At 41.3% G+C, this 17,712-nt stretch overlaps 1 protein-coding gene across 5 annotated transcripts in view; it reads left to right on the top strand.

Annotated features, from left to right (window-relative positions):
- The window catches only part of sh3kbp1 (SH3-domain kinase binding protein 1), a 93,798-nt gene that overhangs the window by 56,395 nt on the left and 19,691 nt on the right, over positions 1-17,712 (top strand). For all 5 annotated transcript variants that reach the window (XM_061238276.1, XM_061238275.1, XM_061238273.1 and 2 more), the window contains exons 4-8: positions 1,643-1,749; positions 1,965-2,097; positions 6,320-6,513; positions 12,938-13,040; positions 14,110-14,204. In XM_061238276.1, coding sequence (XP_061094260.1) covers positions 1,643-1,749; positions 1,965-2,097; positions 6,320-6,513; positions 12,938-13,040; positions 14,110-14,204 — 632 coding nt within the window. The remainder of the gene's footprint in view (positions 1-1,642; positions 1,750-1,964; positions 2,098-6,319; positions 6,514-12,937; positions 13,041-14,109; positions 14,205-17,712) is intronic.

Here is a 17,712-nt window from a genome sequence, read left to right as displayed (position 1 = left end):
CATGCGGAAAAACATGATAATTTTCCTCATTGGTGGAAGTAAATGTAGCCTCTACATGGTAGTTGTATTTAACATCACTTCTGGTTTCATGGGTTTCACTGCTTTATCAGTCATTTAATGTTATATATTTTTATTCTTAATAAAAAAAGTGAGCAAAGTTCCAGTTACACTTCTGCGCTGATAGGCATGGGTTAACTCATAGTTTCTGATTCACATACTCCCTCTTAGCTACATCAGGGTCCAGCTAACCTGGCTCACCTGGTCTTGTTCTTAAAACACCAAAAATGATTATATCTATTGTTTTGTGAACTCTTCAAATCATCTCAACTGGGAATGGGGAACAACGATAACTCTGTTTTGTTGGGCTTAGAATGTAATATGTAATACGCCAGTAATAGAGCTTAATACAGCAGTAATAAAGTATTATTCAATGCTCTGATTACATACTACCTATTCAAGGTAATGGTGCACATGGCATAGACATTAGAACATACATAGTGATACTAGATTTGAATATTAATATATATATATATTTTTTAATTAATAATTTATTTAAAGATGGAAGTCACATTGAGACTTACATTTCATTGCATTGCATTGAGATTCTGATTTAGCTTGGGCTTGCCTGGTTTATTATATCAACATTGTTGTGTGTGCGTGTGTGTGTGTGTGTGTGTGTGTGTGTGTGTGTTTGTGTTTGTGCATGCGCATGCATGTTACTTTGATATCTGCATGAGTGTGCTTGTCATTTACAGCACTCGTAGCCATATCGTCTCACATAATTTCATAGATTTAATTGAACCAAGTTTTAAAATGCATGAGCAGTCCAGATGTGTGAATGTCAATCCATGTCATTCCATAAATGTCAATGAAAAATGAAAAACTACTCTACAATAGCAATTGTCTTCATAAGACATCATACTTTTTTTCATTGGTTACAAAATGGATATGCTCCATTTGTAAATGCATGATTGGTCCATCTAAAATCCTTGGGTTGGAAGCCATTTTGTGGCATAACAAAACTAGACTAGTTCAAGCCACCATTCCAATAAATTATTCAGCCAACCAACCAAAATCAAACAAAAAATAGATTAAACCAAAATGAAGGTTTTATAATTATTGGCACCCCTGGTTTAGTACTTGCTGCATCCACTGCTGGCAAGGATAATGGCATATACCACTGCATATAGCTTATTTATATTTAGCCTTTTAGGTCAAAGTAATTGGTGGCAACAAACATACCAGCCATCCAAGAATGGATTTGCGCACCTCCGCTGGAGCAAGTCATGTATGAAGTAGATAAACACGTTTGTGGAAAAGTAATGTATTTTACATTGTTTTTATTTTTGCTTCCGTTTGCATGCTGTGTGCTGGACAGTCTTTGTTTCATTGCCAGAAAACCAAGTAAAATATGGGGCAAAATGTGAAAGTGTTATAAATAATGTTAGTCTATAATCTTGTGACATTACGTATTTTCCGGTGCGTGCACTGTGAATAGAATTGAGCATGGCCTTGCATAGCCAATTAGCCCCAAATTGGCTCAGTTGGAGTTCTTCTACTTCTTCCTCCATCTGGAAAAGGCGTCTGTGAATTTGTGTTTGTGTGTGCATGTAATTGTATTGAGGATGTACCTGTCCCCCAGGTGAGGCCATCAGAAAACGCAGGTGCAGAGCAGCATTCAGCTATATCCCACAGAATGAGGATGAGCTGGAGCTGAAGATTGGTGACATCATCGATATCCTGGGAGAGGTGAGTGCATTGCTTTCTGGGCAGTACGGGCAGCTTATTGACAGGAGTCTACAGTTTACTGTACTGTACTGTGTTGGTATTTGTACCAAGTTGGTGGGAAGGCGTGTGCATGTACTTGCAGTATGTGACAGGTGTGTGTGTGTGTGTGTGTGTGTGTGTGTGTGTGTGTGTGTGTGTGTGTGTGTGTGTGTGCGCGTGCGTGTGTGTGTCTACAGGTGGAGGAGGGCTGGTGGGAAGGTTCTCTCAATGGGAAGACTGGGATGTTTCCTTCCAACTTCACCAAGGAAGTGCTGGCTGACTCTGAGGACCCACCTACTCCCCTGGAGGAAGTTCGCAGCACCAAGACCAGTGAGTCCCCAGCTCCCACCTGTGACAAAGCCCCTCCCACCATTCCCAGAACCCCTCCCACATGTGCCACACCTCCACCCACCCCACAGGTCTTCCTACCACCAGAACCCTTCCCATGCCTGCCAAAAATGGAGTCCCTATTTTTACACATGATCCGTATACCTTGCTTTATTTTATTGGAGACGTTCAGATTGAGTGCCTTGCTGTAGGGTGTGACAGTAGCACCGCATCTGAGATATGGTCCTCAAACTCACTATAGCAGTCAGGCATTCTATAGCAGTCAGGGCCCCCAGTCATCTTTGTGTGGCGATTACCCCCAGAAGGGTTCTTTACTGATCCGAAAAGACAGAAAAGAGTTAGTGGATCACGAGAAGTAAATGCTCAGACATGATGCACAATTAATTCTTAATGCGTGTTGCATTGCTTTTTGTTTCAGGCCACTGTTGTCCCAGGTCCTGCTGCTCTGACTAGTGAAATTGGCTCTGGGATTACCTTTAGTATTAGCATGCACAATGTGCTTGGGTCATCCACGGTTCCAGGGCTTGAGGGTAGAAGCAAACATGTTTGTTTTCCAGGGGTGCCAACTCCCGTTTTGTCAGTGCATCAGAAAAGACTGTGTTGTAGCTGCCACCTAGGCCTTGTCATTTGGTCGACTGGCCAAGCTCTCAGTATTTGTGCAGAATAATATAATGCATCATCATCATAAATATCTTTTTAGCATTACTGGATATTAAGAGGGGCAGCACGGATGGTGCAGTGGGTAGCACTGCCACCTCACAGCAAGGAGGTTCTGGGTTCGAGGCCCCGGCCGACGGGGCCTCTCTGTGTGGAGTTTGCATGTTCTCCCCGTGTTCGCGTGGGTTTCCTCCGGGTACTCCGGTTTCCTCCCACAGTCCAAAGACATGCGGGTTAGGCTGATTGGAGAGTCTAAACTGCCCATAGGTATGAGTGTGTAAGTGAATGGTATGTGTGCCCTGCGATGGACTGGCGACCTGTCCAGGGTGTATTCCTGCCTTTCGCCCAATGTATGCTGGGATAGGCTCCAGCCCCCCTGCGACCCTGTTCAGGATAAGCGGGTTCAGATAATGGATGGGATGGATGGATGGAGATTAAAATGTGCATGAATTAGGGGACGTGAACCGTTAAACGGTTAACCGGTTAACAAAAACAAAACAAAATTTTTTTTTTTGTAAACAAAAAATTTACCGATAACCAATATTTTTTTTCTGAAGGTGAAATTGCATGCTCAAAATAAATGCACGTTCATCACCAGGCATATTATTGTGGTTCTAAACTAGTCATTGACAAGCTTCAGTATTTCGAGCAAGCAATCAGGCCATTTCAGGGGGTTTAAAATGCAAGCAGGGATTTGATTGCTACAATATTAGTTATCAAAGAATTTCTGTAGCTGTTGGTTGAATTATGCTTATACCGACAAACTGAACGTAGCTTTCCACTATGCTGTATCTACATTTAAAATAATAATAATAATAATAATAATAATAATAATAATAATAATAATAATAATAATAATAATAGCGGTCATAAGCAGTATCGGTTAACCGGTTAACCATTAAAAAAATGGAATGGTAACCGTTTACCAATTTCTCACATCCCTAGCATGATTATTCAACTTGGAAGATCGTCAGTTTCAATTCATAGGGACTTCGTACCCAAGTATGCAATTTCACAGATGTGTTTGCGTTGAGGCGAAAACACTTAAAATCAATCAATCAATACTTCATTTATATAGCACTTTTCATACAATTGAATGCAGCATAAAGTGCTTCACATAATAGAACATATAAAATCAGCAAACAAATCAAGCAAAACAAACAAACCAAGCCATGTGATGAAAAACAAGGATAATGAGGAAACTCTGGAGAGACTAATGCACAGCACAAATACAGCCAGAAGCAGCACAGACAAAAGTCAAATAAAATAATATTGAATGTTTGGATAAAAAAGATTGCAATTAAGAAATAATAATACAATGGAATACAATGGATAATAAATATCTTCTCTTGTGATAGGCAAGAGGCATTCCTGTCAGTAAAGCACTAGATCCAATTTTAAGGCTCTTTGTTTCTGCTGAAAGGGCATGCCTGCTGACAAAGGAAACACCGTACTAAAACAGTATTATTTACAGCAAGCCTTTAAACCCTGCCAGTGAGACTGTCCAGCCATGTATGTGTCAGTATCAAGGCCTGGAAGAGTTGAGGATCAGATGGAAAATAGCAAGCAATGCTGAATAGGATAGAATCCATTGTTTTATATGATCAGTAAAATAAAATGTCATTATAATATTAATAAAAACATGTTAACCGTTCAGTGTCCACTAGAACCTGTGATTGGATGGGAGTTAATTAAGTGCAGGTGTCTGACTGCTAAAGTATACAGTAGTTATTCAGTATGAGAGTCTGAACACTGTATGAATAATGCTTTTTGGTTCAGGATTTGTCCTCAGTTTTGTAAACTATTTCCTACTCTGTTTGTTTTGGATGGCATTTGGGACTGTGTTATTTACTCAGTGAATCATGTTGTTTTTTTGTTGGATATTCAGGTTAGAATGAATGGCTGCCCTACACAGTGTAGGCTGCATTTGCTGCATAGATCTGGCTGGATTGTAAGTGGCTGCTGACCGTGACTAATGGATTTTTTGACACTACAGACTCACTCAAGCCCCTTCCCACACCAATTACTCAGCTCAGTCTGAAAGTTCTGCATTCCTAGTGTTGCGATCAACATATTGTCATTCAATTTGGTGCATTTCATGAATATTCATGAAGAGTAATTTCCAAGGACAGTGCTTGGCAATGCCTATTTCATCCTTGAAACTGGAAACTCCATCTATGTCTAGTTATCGACCAGAATCTCCTGTTGTTATGAAGTAGGATGATGGAAGGAATGTAGCAGGTAACTGCCTGGAACCAGAACTGGTTAAACTGTGTGAGACCCTCAGGGCTGCAAACTGCTCATGTGCAACTCCTACACGGTGCTGCCCCCTCGTGGCCAGCTTTAGTACCCTTGCCCTTTTATCCTCAGGGACATATGATCTACTTCAGACTACTGTGCCACTGGATTTCCTGTCTGTGCAAACCAAAGCATTAACCTTTTAAGGTTTACCCAAATTTGTCACAAGTTCCTCACAAGCTAAATTAGAAAATTAGAAAATATTCTCTAAATGATGTTTCACATTTGAAAATATTACAGAGAACAAGGTGTCATCTTTTTACCATCGAGCTTTGACTTGTGTGCAGGGTTAGGTATATTGAACAATCCAACTTTATGAGTAAGGTGATTCAGCCAATCAGAGTTGTGGTTATTGGCATGTGCTTGTGCATGTGAAATAGAATGGAAACAGCTGTTGCCTGCAGCTCTGTGGTTTTCTGTCACCGCCACCCCTTTTCAATGAGTTTGGGGTAATTAGCCTGAAAGTCACACTTTGCCCCCCTCCTGACAACGTCCGCTCCCCGGCGGTGTAATGAATGTTCAGAGGCACTGTCGGGGTCTGGTACCAGTCCTGGGGGGGAATTAGGGCCGCCGCTATGTTCTCTTGCACATACTTGGTGAAACAATCTCACAAATTGAGTGTGCTCTGTGTGTGCTTGCAAGTGTATGTCTGTGAATCAGACCTGGGTCAAATACATACTTATTTTAGATTTAAACACTTTTCTGTGTTCAAGTGATCTTGCCTGGTGCAATTGAGCCAACAAAGATGACCAGAAGGTGGGGTTTGCTCTTATTTGTATTTCATAGGTTCCAATACACCAGACAATCTCAGTAAAGTGTGCATTGAAAGAATCTGTATGGACCACTCGGTAGTGTCATCCTTGTGAATGGAGGGTAAACAAAATACTGAAAATAGAGGTGCCAAATAGAGTAGCACTTATTTTTAGGGAAATACAATTTATTCTGAGCTAAATGTATTTTCTCAGAACATGTATAGTATGAATGAATATAATTTCCCCATTCTCATTACCTGTTTAAGTGCTTATTTTAAGAACCATTTTGCTCGTCTTTATCAAAGGCGGCAATTATTTTGGTGGACACTGAGTGTGTGCATGTTTGCACGTGTGGGCCTGTGTGTATTTCTTTCTGGATATGGCTGTCAAGTGGGAAGGCAACAGTGAAGGAAGAAATAAAATAGAGCAAATGGTGTTGGTGTGTGCACGCGCGTGCGTGTGTATTTCTGACCTCTGATCTCTGACCCCGTCTCCAGATGTGAAGGACAGCACAGGCTCAGAGAGTGATGGCGGAGACTCCAGCAGCACGAGGTCAGACGCGGGGAGCGTGACGTCCGGCGGTGAGATCCAACCCAAGAAGGTCCGCGGCTTCGGCTTCGGGGATATCTTCAAGGACCGACCAATTAAGCTCCGCCCACGCTCCATGGATGTTGAAAATGAGATTGAGAAGGTGAGCATCATTATCCTGCTTACTGAGGTTTCTCGCATCTGTAAGCCTCTCTCTGTGATCCACCTCTCATCCTTAACACTCATTTCTCTCTCTGTGATCCACCTCTAATCCTCAAAAGTTCTTCTCAGTGATCTACCTCTCATCCTTAACACTCATTTCTCTCTATGTGATCCACCTCTCATCCTTAAAAGTTCTTCTCAGTGATCTACCTCTCATCCTTAACACTCATTTCTCTCTCTGTGATTCACCTCTAATCCTCAAAAGTTTTTCTCAGTGATCTACCTCTCATCCTTAACACTCATTTCTCTTTCTGTGATCCACCTCTCATCCTTAAAAGTTCTTCTCTGTGATCTACCGCTCATCTTTAACACTCATTTCTCTCTCTGTGATCCACCGCTCATCCTTAAAAGTTCTTCTCTGTGATCTACTACTCATCTTTAACACTGTTATTTTTCTGTGATCCATCTCTCATCCTGAACAGTTTCTCTCTGTGCTCTATCTCTCATCCTTAAAGTTTTCCTCTGTGATCTACCCTCTTGTTCTTAACACTGTCATTTCCCTCTCTCAGATCACCCTCTGATTGTAAAAACACATCATCTGCCTGCGATCTACCTATCATCCTAAATGTGGTCCTCTCTGTAGTCTCCCTCATTCTTGACACTTTCATCTCTCTCTACTGTACCTCTCATCCTTAACAGTCATTTTTCTCAAGTTAGGGCTAGTTTATTTTCCCTGAAATGTCAAACTAATTTGACTTTAAACTCACTTTCTTGGTTTTTATGAATAAATGTTTTGTATTTCATCTTTAATTTTGACTTTGAATCATGTCTGTGATTATCCTGGATCAGCTGTGCAGAGTGAATATAGATAATACAGTATAATGGAAAAGGCTTTTCCTTGAGTGTGGTACTGAGGTGTCAGTACCATCATGAAGATAAGATTCTAGAGTTCAACTTGCTATTGTCTGACATCTGTGACATAATTTCCTTTTGGATAGTGATACTGAAGAGCTCATTGGCTAGCCCTGACAAGACCTCCCCAGAGGATAATTATTTCTGTTTGTCCTTTTATTTCTAAACTGCCTTAGATAGTGGCTCAACAACTGTGTGGTGCAGTGCTGTGCGTGAGCCTGCCTGCATGATGCTTTACATCTGATGGCCAAATGCCATTAGTGTAATGTAATCTGCATTGGTAATATTGTATTTGTTATCTTAAGGTCTATGGAAGAACCCCAATGACACATACTGTAAGGCGGAGTTTGTTAGCATTTTTTGTTGTTTTTGCTCTGTACTCCAGAAAAAAAGAGTTGAAATAAAAAAATCACTATGTGGTTAAAGTGCAGACTTTTTTAATTTGAGGGTTTTACATCCATATTGGGTTTGTTTGCTGGAGTACAGAGCGACAACAACAATACTTACAGACTGCACTGTAGTTTGAGCCTGCCTTGTCTTGTTAGGTGTGTCCTGCCTTAATTAGAGCAGTTTGTGATATGCTATGGAGCTTTCAACCTGGTTTTCTCCCAGAGTACTTATCTAGCCTTTTATATTAATGGACATTCTCAGACACGGACATTCTCAGACACTGAGAAAAGGAGGAGTTTCTCCAAATGCGCACACAGCCTTTTACATCCTTTTACATGATCAGGGACAGGACAGTGAGATCACACCCATTTCCTGATAAAATGATCTACGTTGGACAAATAGTGGCGTTGTGACAGAGAGAGGAGGATGTGTTGGTGGTGCTTGCTGTTCATTAGTCACATCCCTTGTGTTGTCATGGCATTTAAATAATTGCTCCTACCCAGAACTACAGTACTACACAGCTCACATTTTTACATAGTACTCATTTATACCGGTTATACTGTTATACTGGTTGTACAACTTCATTACACCTACTTGTTCATGCAATTATCTAAGCAGCCAATTGCGTGTGTTATGCGGAAGAGCATCTCTGAACACACAACGCATCATAACTCTTAATTGGATAGGCTACAGCAGTAGCCTATCCAAAAAATAAGTCTAATAAATACCTAATAAAGTGCTTGGTGAGAGTACTCCCCTTTGACACATCACATTGCTTATTTGCATACATATTTTCTGTTTACAATATTCAATTTCATGATCATGTAAGACAACAAAGTGTTAGTTTTGACTCATTTCCACATTAGGAAGAGAATGCACATCTGAATTCAAGATTCTCAATCATCACTTTGAAATGTAATTAGTGATAATATATCATTTATGCAACAAGAGTAATGATAAATAACTTGTAATTGAGAAATGTATAGATATATACAGTAGTGTGCAATAATTTGGGCCCCCCTGGTCTGGTCAAAGAGCCTTTTACAATGAATATCTAAGTGAATAGAAGCAAACCTGACCTCTAAAGGGCACAGCATTAAAAATGACACATTTCTTCACATTTTAAAGCAAGCTTACTTTTTATTTCAATTTTTTACAGTTTCAAAATATTCTTCCTGGCAGAACCCCTCTAGCTCAGAAATAATCTTTGGCCTCCTTGCTTGTACAGCATGTTTGAGATTAATATTCAAGTCTGGGGTCTGTAGTGGCCATTCCAAAATGTTCATCTGTCTTTCCAGGAGGTATTTCATGGGTAATTTTGAGGTATGCTTTGGATCATTGTCTTGCTGGAAATTTCAACCCCTCTTCAACTTCAATGTCAGACTAACCTTTGAACATTAGCCTCTAGAATTTCTTATTTTGGTAGAATCCATTCTTCCTTTCACCCGCACAATTTCCTGTGCCACCTGCTGCCACACAACCTCAAAGCACAATGGATCCACCTTCATGCTTCACATTTGGCGAGGTGTTCTTCTCTACAAAGGCTTCACCTTCATACCTTCTTTGGTGGTGGCCAAAAAGTTCAGTTCAGCCTTCTCCAAACGGCTTCAGGCTTCTCATTGTTTTCTTTTGCATATTTCAGACACTTAATTTTTTGTTCAGGTCGTTCTTTCTGGCAAATCTGCCATGTAGGTCTTTGTTGTTTAAAGTACATGGTAAACAGCTTGACCTGTGTCTGTTACTCTTTTTTGCAGCTCTTTTGTAGTGATGTGTTTTTGAGCATTTCTCACCAGGTCTTGGGCCATTCTATCTGAAATCTTTCTTGGTCTTCCAGACCTTGCCTTGAGATCAACTCTTCCATTTATTTTCCATTTTCTAATAATGTTTCTGACAGTCGAAATAGGTAGTTAGAAACATTGAGAGAGTTTTTGTAGCCTTCTCCTTCTTGGCGGAAATGAACCATCTTCATTCTGCAATCATTTGACAACTGTTTTGAGGAACCCATGGTTGTTAGCACCAGACAGAACAGCAACTGCATTTGGATACTTTAGAAGACATGGAGTTACTTCAGACTAAAAAGTTCAGCCCTGGAATTATACTCACCTGAATCATTGAAGCCCTAATGAGAAAATCACCTGGGGCTGGGCCTTAGTAAACATATTTTTTAAAAAGTAACTAAGAATAATCCAAAAGGGTTCTCAAACTTTTACACAGGGCCATTTTCTTTTTAAAATAATTTATAAACAGTAAAAAATGTAAACAAAAAGCAATCTTGCTTTAAAATGTGCAGAGAGGTCTCCTGTTTAACTCCATTTAGAGTTCAGGTTTGCTTTCGATCACTTATAGATTCATTGTAACTTACATTTAAACCAGGGGTACACAACATTTTCATCCCACTGTGTGTTAATTCGTTCAGAAAGTAGACATATTAAACTTTCTGCTGTATCAGCAGATGACAGGTATGTCTACATGATTAGGTCCTTGTTGTTAATTAATACTTGTACATTAATATCCCTAGTGATGGTGAGCTGTCCTTCTCCATCTTTGTTTGCCTTCCTCTGTATGTCTGAAGAGAGGCTTGTTTCATTTACAATGTAAATGGCTGGTAGTGGCACAGAGATCACGCCTTAGTGCAGGCCTGACTGAAAATCTCTGGGTCTTTCTCTCTCTCTCTGCCCCACTTCTTGACAGTGTTTAGATCTGAAAACCGTGAGCGTTAATGTGTCCTGAAGATAAACCAGTGGCAGACAGGGAGATATCTGTTTTTGAACATTTGTCATTGTTATAAAAAGATAAAACATTTTCATTGACATATTGGTGTTTCTACTTAACATCAGAAACAGTAGTAGTGTCTGTGTATGTTTGTGCATGTGTGCATGCGTGCATGCATATGTGTGTGTCTGCTTTAAAGTAAATTTGTGATTTAGGGTGTCTGCTTTAGGGTAAATCTGCCTAAGTCTATATGCTTATATCGGTCCTTGTTTAAGCAAAATCTGTCTTTTATGTGAGTCTTTTCTTTAGGGCATGCCTGCTTTGTCGTGATTATCTGCTTTAGGATGCAGTGGGATGTAGTCTCCCATTTAGGGACAGGATGTGATGTAATTGGGGCAGTGTGGTGTGGAGCTGTGTAGGTGGTATAACCGGGGTGGGAAAGGAAAAAGGGCTGTAACCTCCACCACATTGTTTCAGTTTTACCAACACAGGAAATGACATTTCTGCTTCCCTCTTGCCACACATAAAATGGCATGGCCTACAGGGTGACTAAGACACCACACTATCCTTTATACACAAACTGCGCACAAGCACACACACACACACACACACACTTGCACCATATCATGTGCCCTCTATCCACCTGTTGTTCACACATAGACTCACACACACACACACACACATATGAATGCGCTCGCACACACAAACACACACACAAAAACACAATTTACCCTACCCTCTGCACACTCTCTGTCATACACACTCCATATGTCATGTCCTGTCTGCACACTCTGGCCCACAGAGGCACTACCCTCTCTATGCAAACATATTTATGCAAATGTTCCAAACACAACCCTCACTACAAACCATGTCCACCGCCTACAAATCTCTCTCTCTCTCTCTCTCTCTCTCTCTCTTGCTGTCTCACGCTCTCTCTCCCTCGTTGTCTCGCACTCTCTCTCGCTCTGATTTCCTGAGGAGGTGATGTAGACAGGAGGGAGGAAGCTGTGCTTTGCAGATTAGACAGACTTGTGAAGGCTCGTAGGTTAAAAGAGAGGAAGTCAGAGGGAAAGAGAAAAGGAGGTTTGTGCCTCAGAACAGTTGGAGGAGGTATATGAAGGCGACAAAGTTCAGAAGAAGGAGACACAGGTAACTGGGGTTTCTTTCTTATTCTCATGCTCTCTTTTTTTCTTCGGTCTCATTTCCTGAAGCAGATGGACAGGGGGAGAAACAGAGCTAATTAAGATGGGAAATGTGATGTTGAAGTCTGTACTGTGAGACCCCTGTGTAGAGAGAGGAAGAGATGCCAGTGGAAAAATTAGTAGAACACCAGTGTAAACTCACCGGTAGCATATTTTCATTTGTCATCACTTGTTTCTTTCCAAAGATGTAGGCATTGATGTAATATCTGATGTGTTAGCTCAGAAATCATTTAGATTGTGTAGGTGTACATGAAAAACTTGCTGTAGATGTTGGGGGATTTATCTTGCTTTTACAAATCTTTCTCAATACAGCCAACATGTCACACCCATATACCAGTTTGATTTGTGAGTTCAGGGAGGGAAAATGAATGAAAGATAGAGGGAGAGATGCAAAGAAAGAGTAGGATAGGGAAAGAGAGAGTTAAAGAAATCGGAGTTATAGACTGAGAGAGGGAGAGGGAGGTGTGTGGAGTTTGTGTTTCCTACTGGAACAGAAGCTGGAGTGTGTTTGTGCTGCTGGCTGTCTGGTCTGGTGTGAGAGAGCGCTGTTGTGTGCTAGCCTGCGCCTCTGTTTATGGAAGGAGTGTGGTTCCACCGCAGGAAGGGGCTGAAACAGGGCTTTCTCTCACAGAAAACACACCCTCTTTTCCAGGACTCCCAGCTCCCAGAGTTCTGTCCATTTATGTGTGCGTGCGTGCGTGCGTGCGTGCGTGCACGTGTATGTCCAAGTGAATTAGAGAAACAGGAAGCAGACTACATTAACAAGTAAGCATCATCCTCACATGTTTCAGATGGAAACACTGCATGTTGGTGAGGACGAGGGCAGAGGAATTCTCCATTTGACAGCAAAGCAAACCCTGAGAGCTACTTTATGCAAGTGTTTATATATTTGCTATGTCCGCAGGGAAACTTTGTACTGTGCGTATTGGGTGAAGTCTAGGATTATCCGTATTTCAAATTGCACATTTGTGTCTTGGCATCAGTCTCTCTGCACTCGTGTTGTTATGTCTGATGCCATACCCTCAACTCAAAAACAACTCAAGCTGGTAGCTGGTCATAGCTGGATTTTACACCAGGGTATTGTTCCATGACAGTCTGGGATTTTGAGTTTGTGTAGTCCTGTTCATCACTCTCTGTGCTCATAGCAGTGAGTCTGTCTGTGGTCATGTAGTCCTTTGTTTGACTTCTTGTCTCTGCTCTCAATTGCAGCAGCAGCAGTCCCAGCAGCCACAGCAGCCTGCGAAGAAAGGAGCCGGCGCACTCTCCGCCACACCAGAAGCCATGAAGGCGGAGCCTGACAGCAAGGTCAAAGGTGAGCGACTCTAGGGCCCTCCCACAGGTGGGGCCGGGAAGATGACTTGCAGTAGAGCAGTTTGAGCTGTGCTTCTAATTCTGAACAAGTTCCAGGGATAAAATATATTAAGACTTATTTAGTCTTCTGCTGCTGTAGCCTATCTACTTTGGACGCGTTGTGTGTTCAGAGATTCTCTTTTGCATACCACTGTTGTAATGCCTGGGTATTTGTGGTACTGTCACCTTCCTTTGACCAGTCTGGCCCTTCTCCTATGATTTCCTATGGACCATTCTCTGCAAAGTCTAGAGACTGTTGTGCATAACAATCCCAGGCGATCAGCAGTTTCTGAGATACTCAAACCACCCTGTCTGGCACCAACAATCATTCTACTGTGATAGTCACTTAGATCACATTTATGTCCCATTCTGACATTTGGTCTGAAAAACAGCTTAACATCGTGACCACATCTGCATGCTTTTATGCATTTTTCTGCTGCCACATGATTGGCTGATTAACTATTTGCATTAATAAGCTGGTATACAGGTCCACCTAATAAATTGCTCATAGAGTGTATATATAGTATAATATATTTTTTATACTTTAATAAAATTAAGCTTAAATGCTTTATTATTGCTATTGTTAGAATTTTGTTCATATTCTAAATAGCTGCATGTCATATAGATCGATTATATTACGACATCATGATTTAGACTCACTCCTGTGTAATATTGTGTTGAACAGCCACTGCACCAAGTAAAGGTGCATTTAATTCAGGCTGGGATTCAGAGCCACTGAGGTGTTGAGATGTAGGTCTGGGACCCCTGGACATTAGGTCATTGATTCAAGTGCCAGGCTGAGCAGCAGGACAAAGCTGTTCTCAGTCACATGGGAAATTCTCTCTCTGTGTGTGAGCATGCCCACGTATGTGTATGTGTATGTGTGCAACTTAATTTGGTTAATCTCTTACCATACATGCTCCAGTTTTAGCCAGCTGGCTATTCCAACTGTAGTCCCTTGGCAAGGTGTTAAATGCAATTCAAGTGCTAACTAGCGATGCTGTATATCCTGCGCTCTGTCTGTCCCACAGCAAAGGAATATTGCAAGGTCCTATTTCCTTATGAAGGGCAAAATGAAGATGAACTGTCCATCAAGGAAGGGGAGATTGTGGCAATCATCAGCAAGGTGAGGGCGACCGTTAAATCCATCCCGGGGAGCTGTTATGTCACTCAGGGTGGTCCTGTAACCAAGCTTGCTAACAGAAGCTTGTGGACTGCTGTAACCTGTACTTTGTTTCAATTTTCTTCAGGTTAAGCATCCAGCTGTTTATATGTGCAACATTGGACAACATGCATAGTGCTGATATATACAAAGGAACTGAATAACCATAACTAGTAAAAGGAAATTAAGATGGCAGTCAAGTCAAGTTTCCTTAACTCATAGCACTGTGAGTTCACTCAGTAGAAAGGGTTTCAAAAGGCTCCTCTGTGTCTGAGTAATAGAGGAACTATGTCTAGTTCAAGGGTTTTTAGACTTTTCGTACCTACCATAGAAGGCTCCATAAAGCACAGAAAAGGTTGTAATTTTGCAATGGTGGTATCATGTCTGATAACAGAACTGTCTGTATAGACATCACTTGGTGTAAAATACAATATGGTGGACATGGGTTCATAAGGAGGCCAATGTACTGTAGCTTTCCATCAAATAATGTGCAGGGGTTGGGCTTGTGAAGTAAATTGTGCATAGTAGTACCAGCAGGAGCCTAATCTGCATTATATTTTTTCAGTCATCCTACCAAGTCTACCAAGTTTGGTAAACCTAACCCACAGTGCAAAGGAGAGAATAATAAAATTTAATAATTTAACAGAATCCTAACAAAAGCAATTGTGTGTCAGCGTCGGGGGTGCTCTTACCCCTTACAATCAATTTAAGTGATTAATAATTCTGCTTATTAAGGCGCACACAACCAAACATTGATCATTTCCTGTGGCATGAAATCCCATGGACAGCTCATTTTGCTAGTGGAGACATTTGTTTGCATTACTGTATTTACAGAGCAGGCTGCAGGCATAGACACTCTATGCAGTTATTTAGGGCTGCGACCCTCCCTGAGCCACACAATTCAAGTTTAAGTGGTGGGTGTGATTTATGCTGGAGCACTTTGGGACAACAACAACATATTGTTGGGGCTGCCAAAACCTGAAAACCTGATTTTGCATGTGCCCATTTATAAGTTATTTAAAGTTGCTGAGCTATATCAGTATGTGGTAGTGCTAGTGGTTAATAGTTGTACTTAAAATATAAGTATGTGAAAACTTTACACCATGTGACCTTGGAGTTGCCTTCATGTGAATAATGATTGGTTGGAAATAAAGGCCAAGACTCTGCAGTCAGAGGCAGTTTTTGCTTATTTACCTAAGCTAAATGCAAGGTTGGCACCACATGTAAATAATGGTGGCTGAACAGGGAAGGATAAACCCCCCAGGTAGTAGTCAATCCTAAAGCAGCTAATTGCAGCTCCAGCTCTTCTCTGTCCTTGACTGCCAATGGTGTAACAACCTTCCCCAATCAGTCAGGAAGGCAGATATGCTGTCAATTTTATGCAAGCCTCTAAAAACAGACTACACCTCAGAGTTTCTATTTTAGAAACTAAATAAATAGCCCTTATCTTCCTTATTTTGCAGGCCTTTTGGCAGTGGCACGCATTTAATTGTAACTTTGTTATCTCTGGCTCTAATTGTGTGTGCTTATCATGTTCAGTGCATTTCCATAAGTAACTTTGGCTAACAGCTTCTGCCAAATGCCTAAGTTGTAAATTTAGGCATTCAAGTGAGTTTCATGGTTTCTCTTGATCTTTGCTTTGCACATAAGTGCTATGAATAGGGTTAAGTATGAGAAGGTTGACAGTGTGAACTACAGTGCTATGGCATCAGCTTTTGGTAAAACATTACAGAAGTCATTGCATCACTCACTTCATACTTATTTTCAAGTCAGAATTATGAATGCAAGGGTTAAGAATGCAAATATCAAAGGGAATTGAATGCTGGGGTACTATAGTTATCAAATACTATATGTTTTGAATTTGTGGCTACCGTTCAGTTATGGCTTTACTGTATGACATTTATTATTGTTCAGTGGTTCTCAAACTCAGGCGGCATGGATGGTGCAGTGGGTAGCACTGCCGCCTCACAGCAAGTAGGTCCTGGGTTCGAATCCCCATCGGCCGGGGCCTCTCTGTGCGGAGTTTGCATGTTCTCCCCGTGTCTGCGTGGGTTTCCTCCGGGTACTCCGGTTTCATCCCACAGTCCAAAGACATGCACGTTAGGCTGATTGGAGAGTCTAAATTTCCCGTAGGTGTGAATGGTGTGTGTGCCCTGCGATAGACTGGCGACCTGTCCTGGGTGTATTCCTGCCTTTCGCCCAATGTATGCTGGGATAGGCTCCAGCCCCCCTGCGACCCTGATCAGGATAAGCGGGTTCAGATAATGGATGGATGGATGGATGGTTCCCAAACTCGGTCCTGGAGTATCCCTGCGTATGCTGATTTTTGTTCCAACCCCAATTGCCATTGAATAATTTTAAGAAGCTGATAATCTTTCTTAATTAGGTACTTTTCATTTGAAAATTGATTATTTAGCTTAAACCACATCATGCCTACAATAACCTTTCAATGGCATGAAGAATAAAATGACCACGTTCATATTGTGCTTATTGCACCATTTTGCTAACAGTTACATAAGACTACAGTTACATAACTAATAGGCACATAATCGGGGCGACATGGCTCAGGCAGTAAGAGCAGTCGTCTGGCAGTCGGAGGGTTGCCGGTTCGATCCCCCGCCCGGGCTGTGTCGAAGTGTCCTTGAGCAAGACACCGAACCCCCAAATGCTCCTGACGAGCTGGTTGATGTCTTGCATGGCTGCCAATTGCCGTCGGTGTTTCAGTGTGTGTATGAATGGGTGAATGAGAAGCATCAATTGTACAGCGCTTTGGATAAAGGCGCTATATAAATGCCAACCATTTACCATTTAGTTGGACACACGTTTAATTTGATTTGTAATTCTTTCCTTAAACGTATCAACACAACACAGGTTTGCCTTGTTATAATTTGCATTGCCTCTGAATTCTTTGTTATCTTCCAAATGATTAGTTTTGGTGGCCAGGTGTCAACACTTTCACCTATTATTAGCCTACTGATTCACTTTAGTATTTCATTTAAAAATTATTGATGATTGAATATAGCCAGTATGAACATGGGAATGTTATTATTTGATATGCAGAGCTATAACAAAATGTGGTTTGAGAGGGTAAGTAATCCTTCTAAATATGAGAGAATTAAGAAAAATGAACAGTTTGTAAAGATTCTTGGATTGTGGTTGGAATGAAAACCAGTATACACAAGGGTACTCCAGAATGCAGTTTTGGAACCACTGTTATAGTTCACGGGCAACTCCATGTTTTGTTTGACCATGTTGGCTAGAGCAAGTACATCTCAGCCAATTCGTGTCACGTCTAGAATCCCAATTTCCCCGACTTGATGGCCGAGTCAGAGACCTACAACAGACCCAACAGATTCTACAACACCCAACTAACCACATGCATAATCTAACAAAAGACATGGGCTAACCGCAAACAAAAAATATGTTGCTCATAACCAGTGTTAGGGAAACTACTCGGTAACTAAGCTAACAA

This window comes from Conger conger, chromosome 4 (genome assembly GCF_963514075.1).
Source record: "Conger conger chromosome 4, fConCon1.1, whole genome shotgun sequence".
In the NCBI taxonomy this organism is placed as follows: Eukaryota; Metazoa; Chordata; class Actinopteri; order Anguilliformes; family Congridae; genus Conger; species Conger conger.
This window is presented reverse-complemented; position numbering and strand designations above follow the sequence as displayed.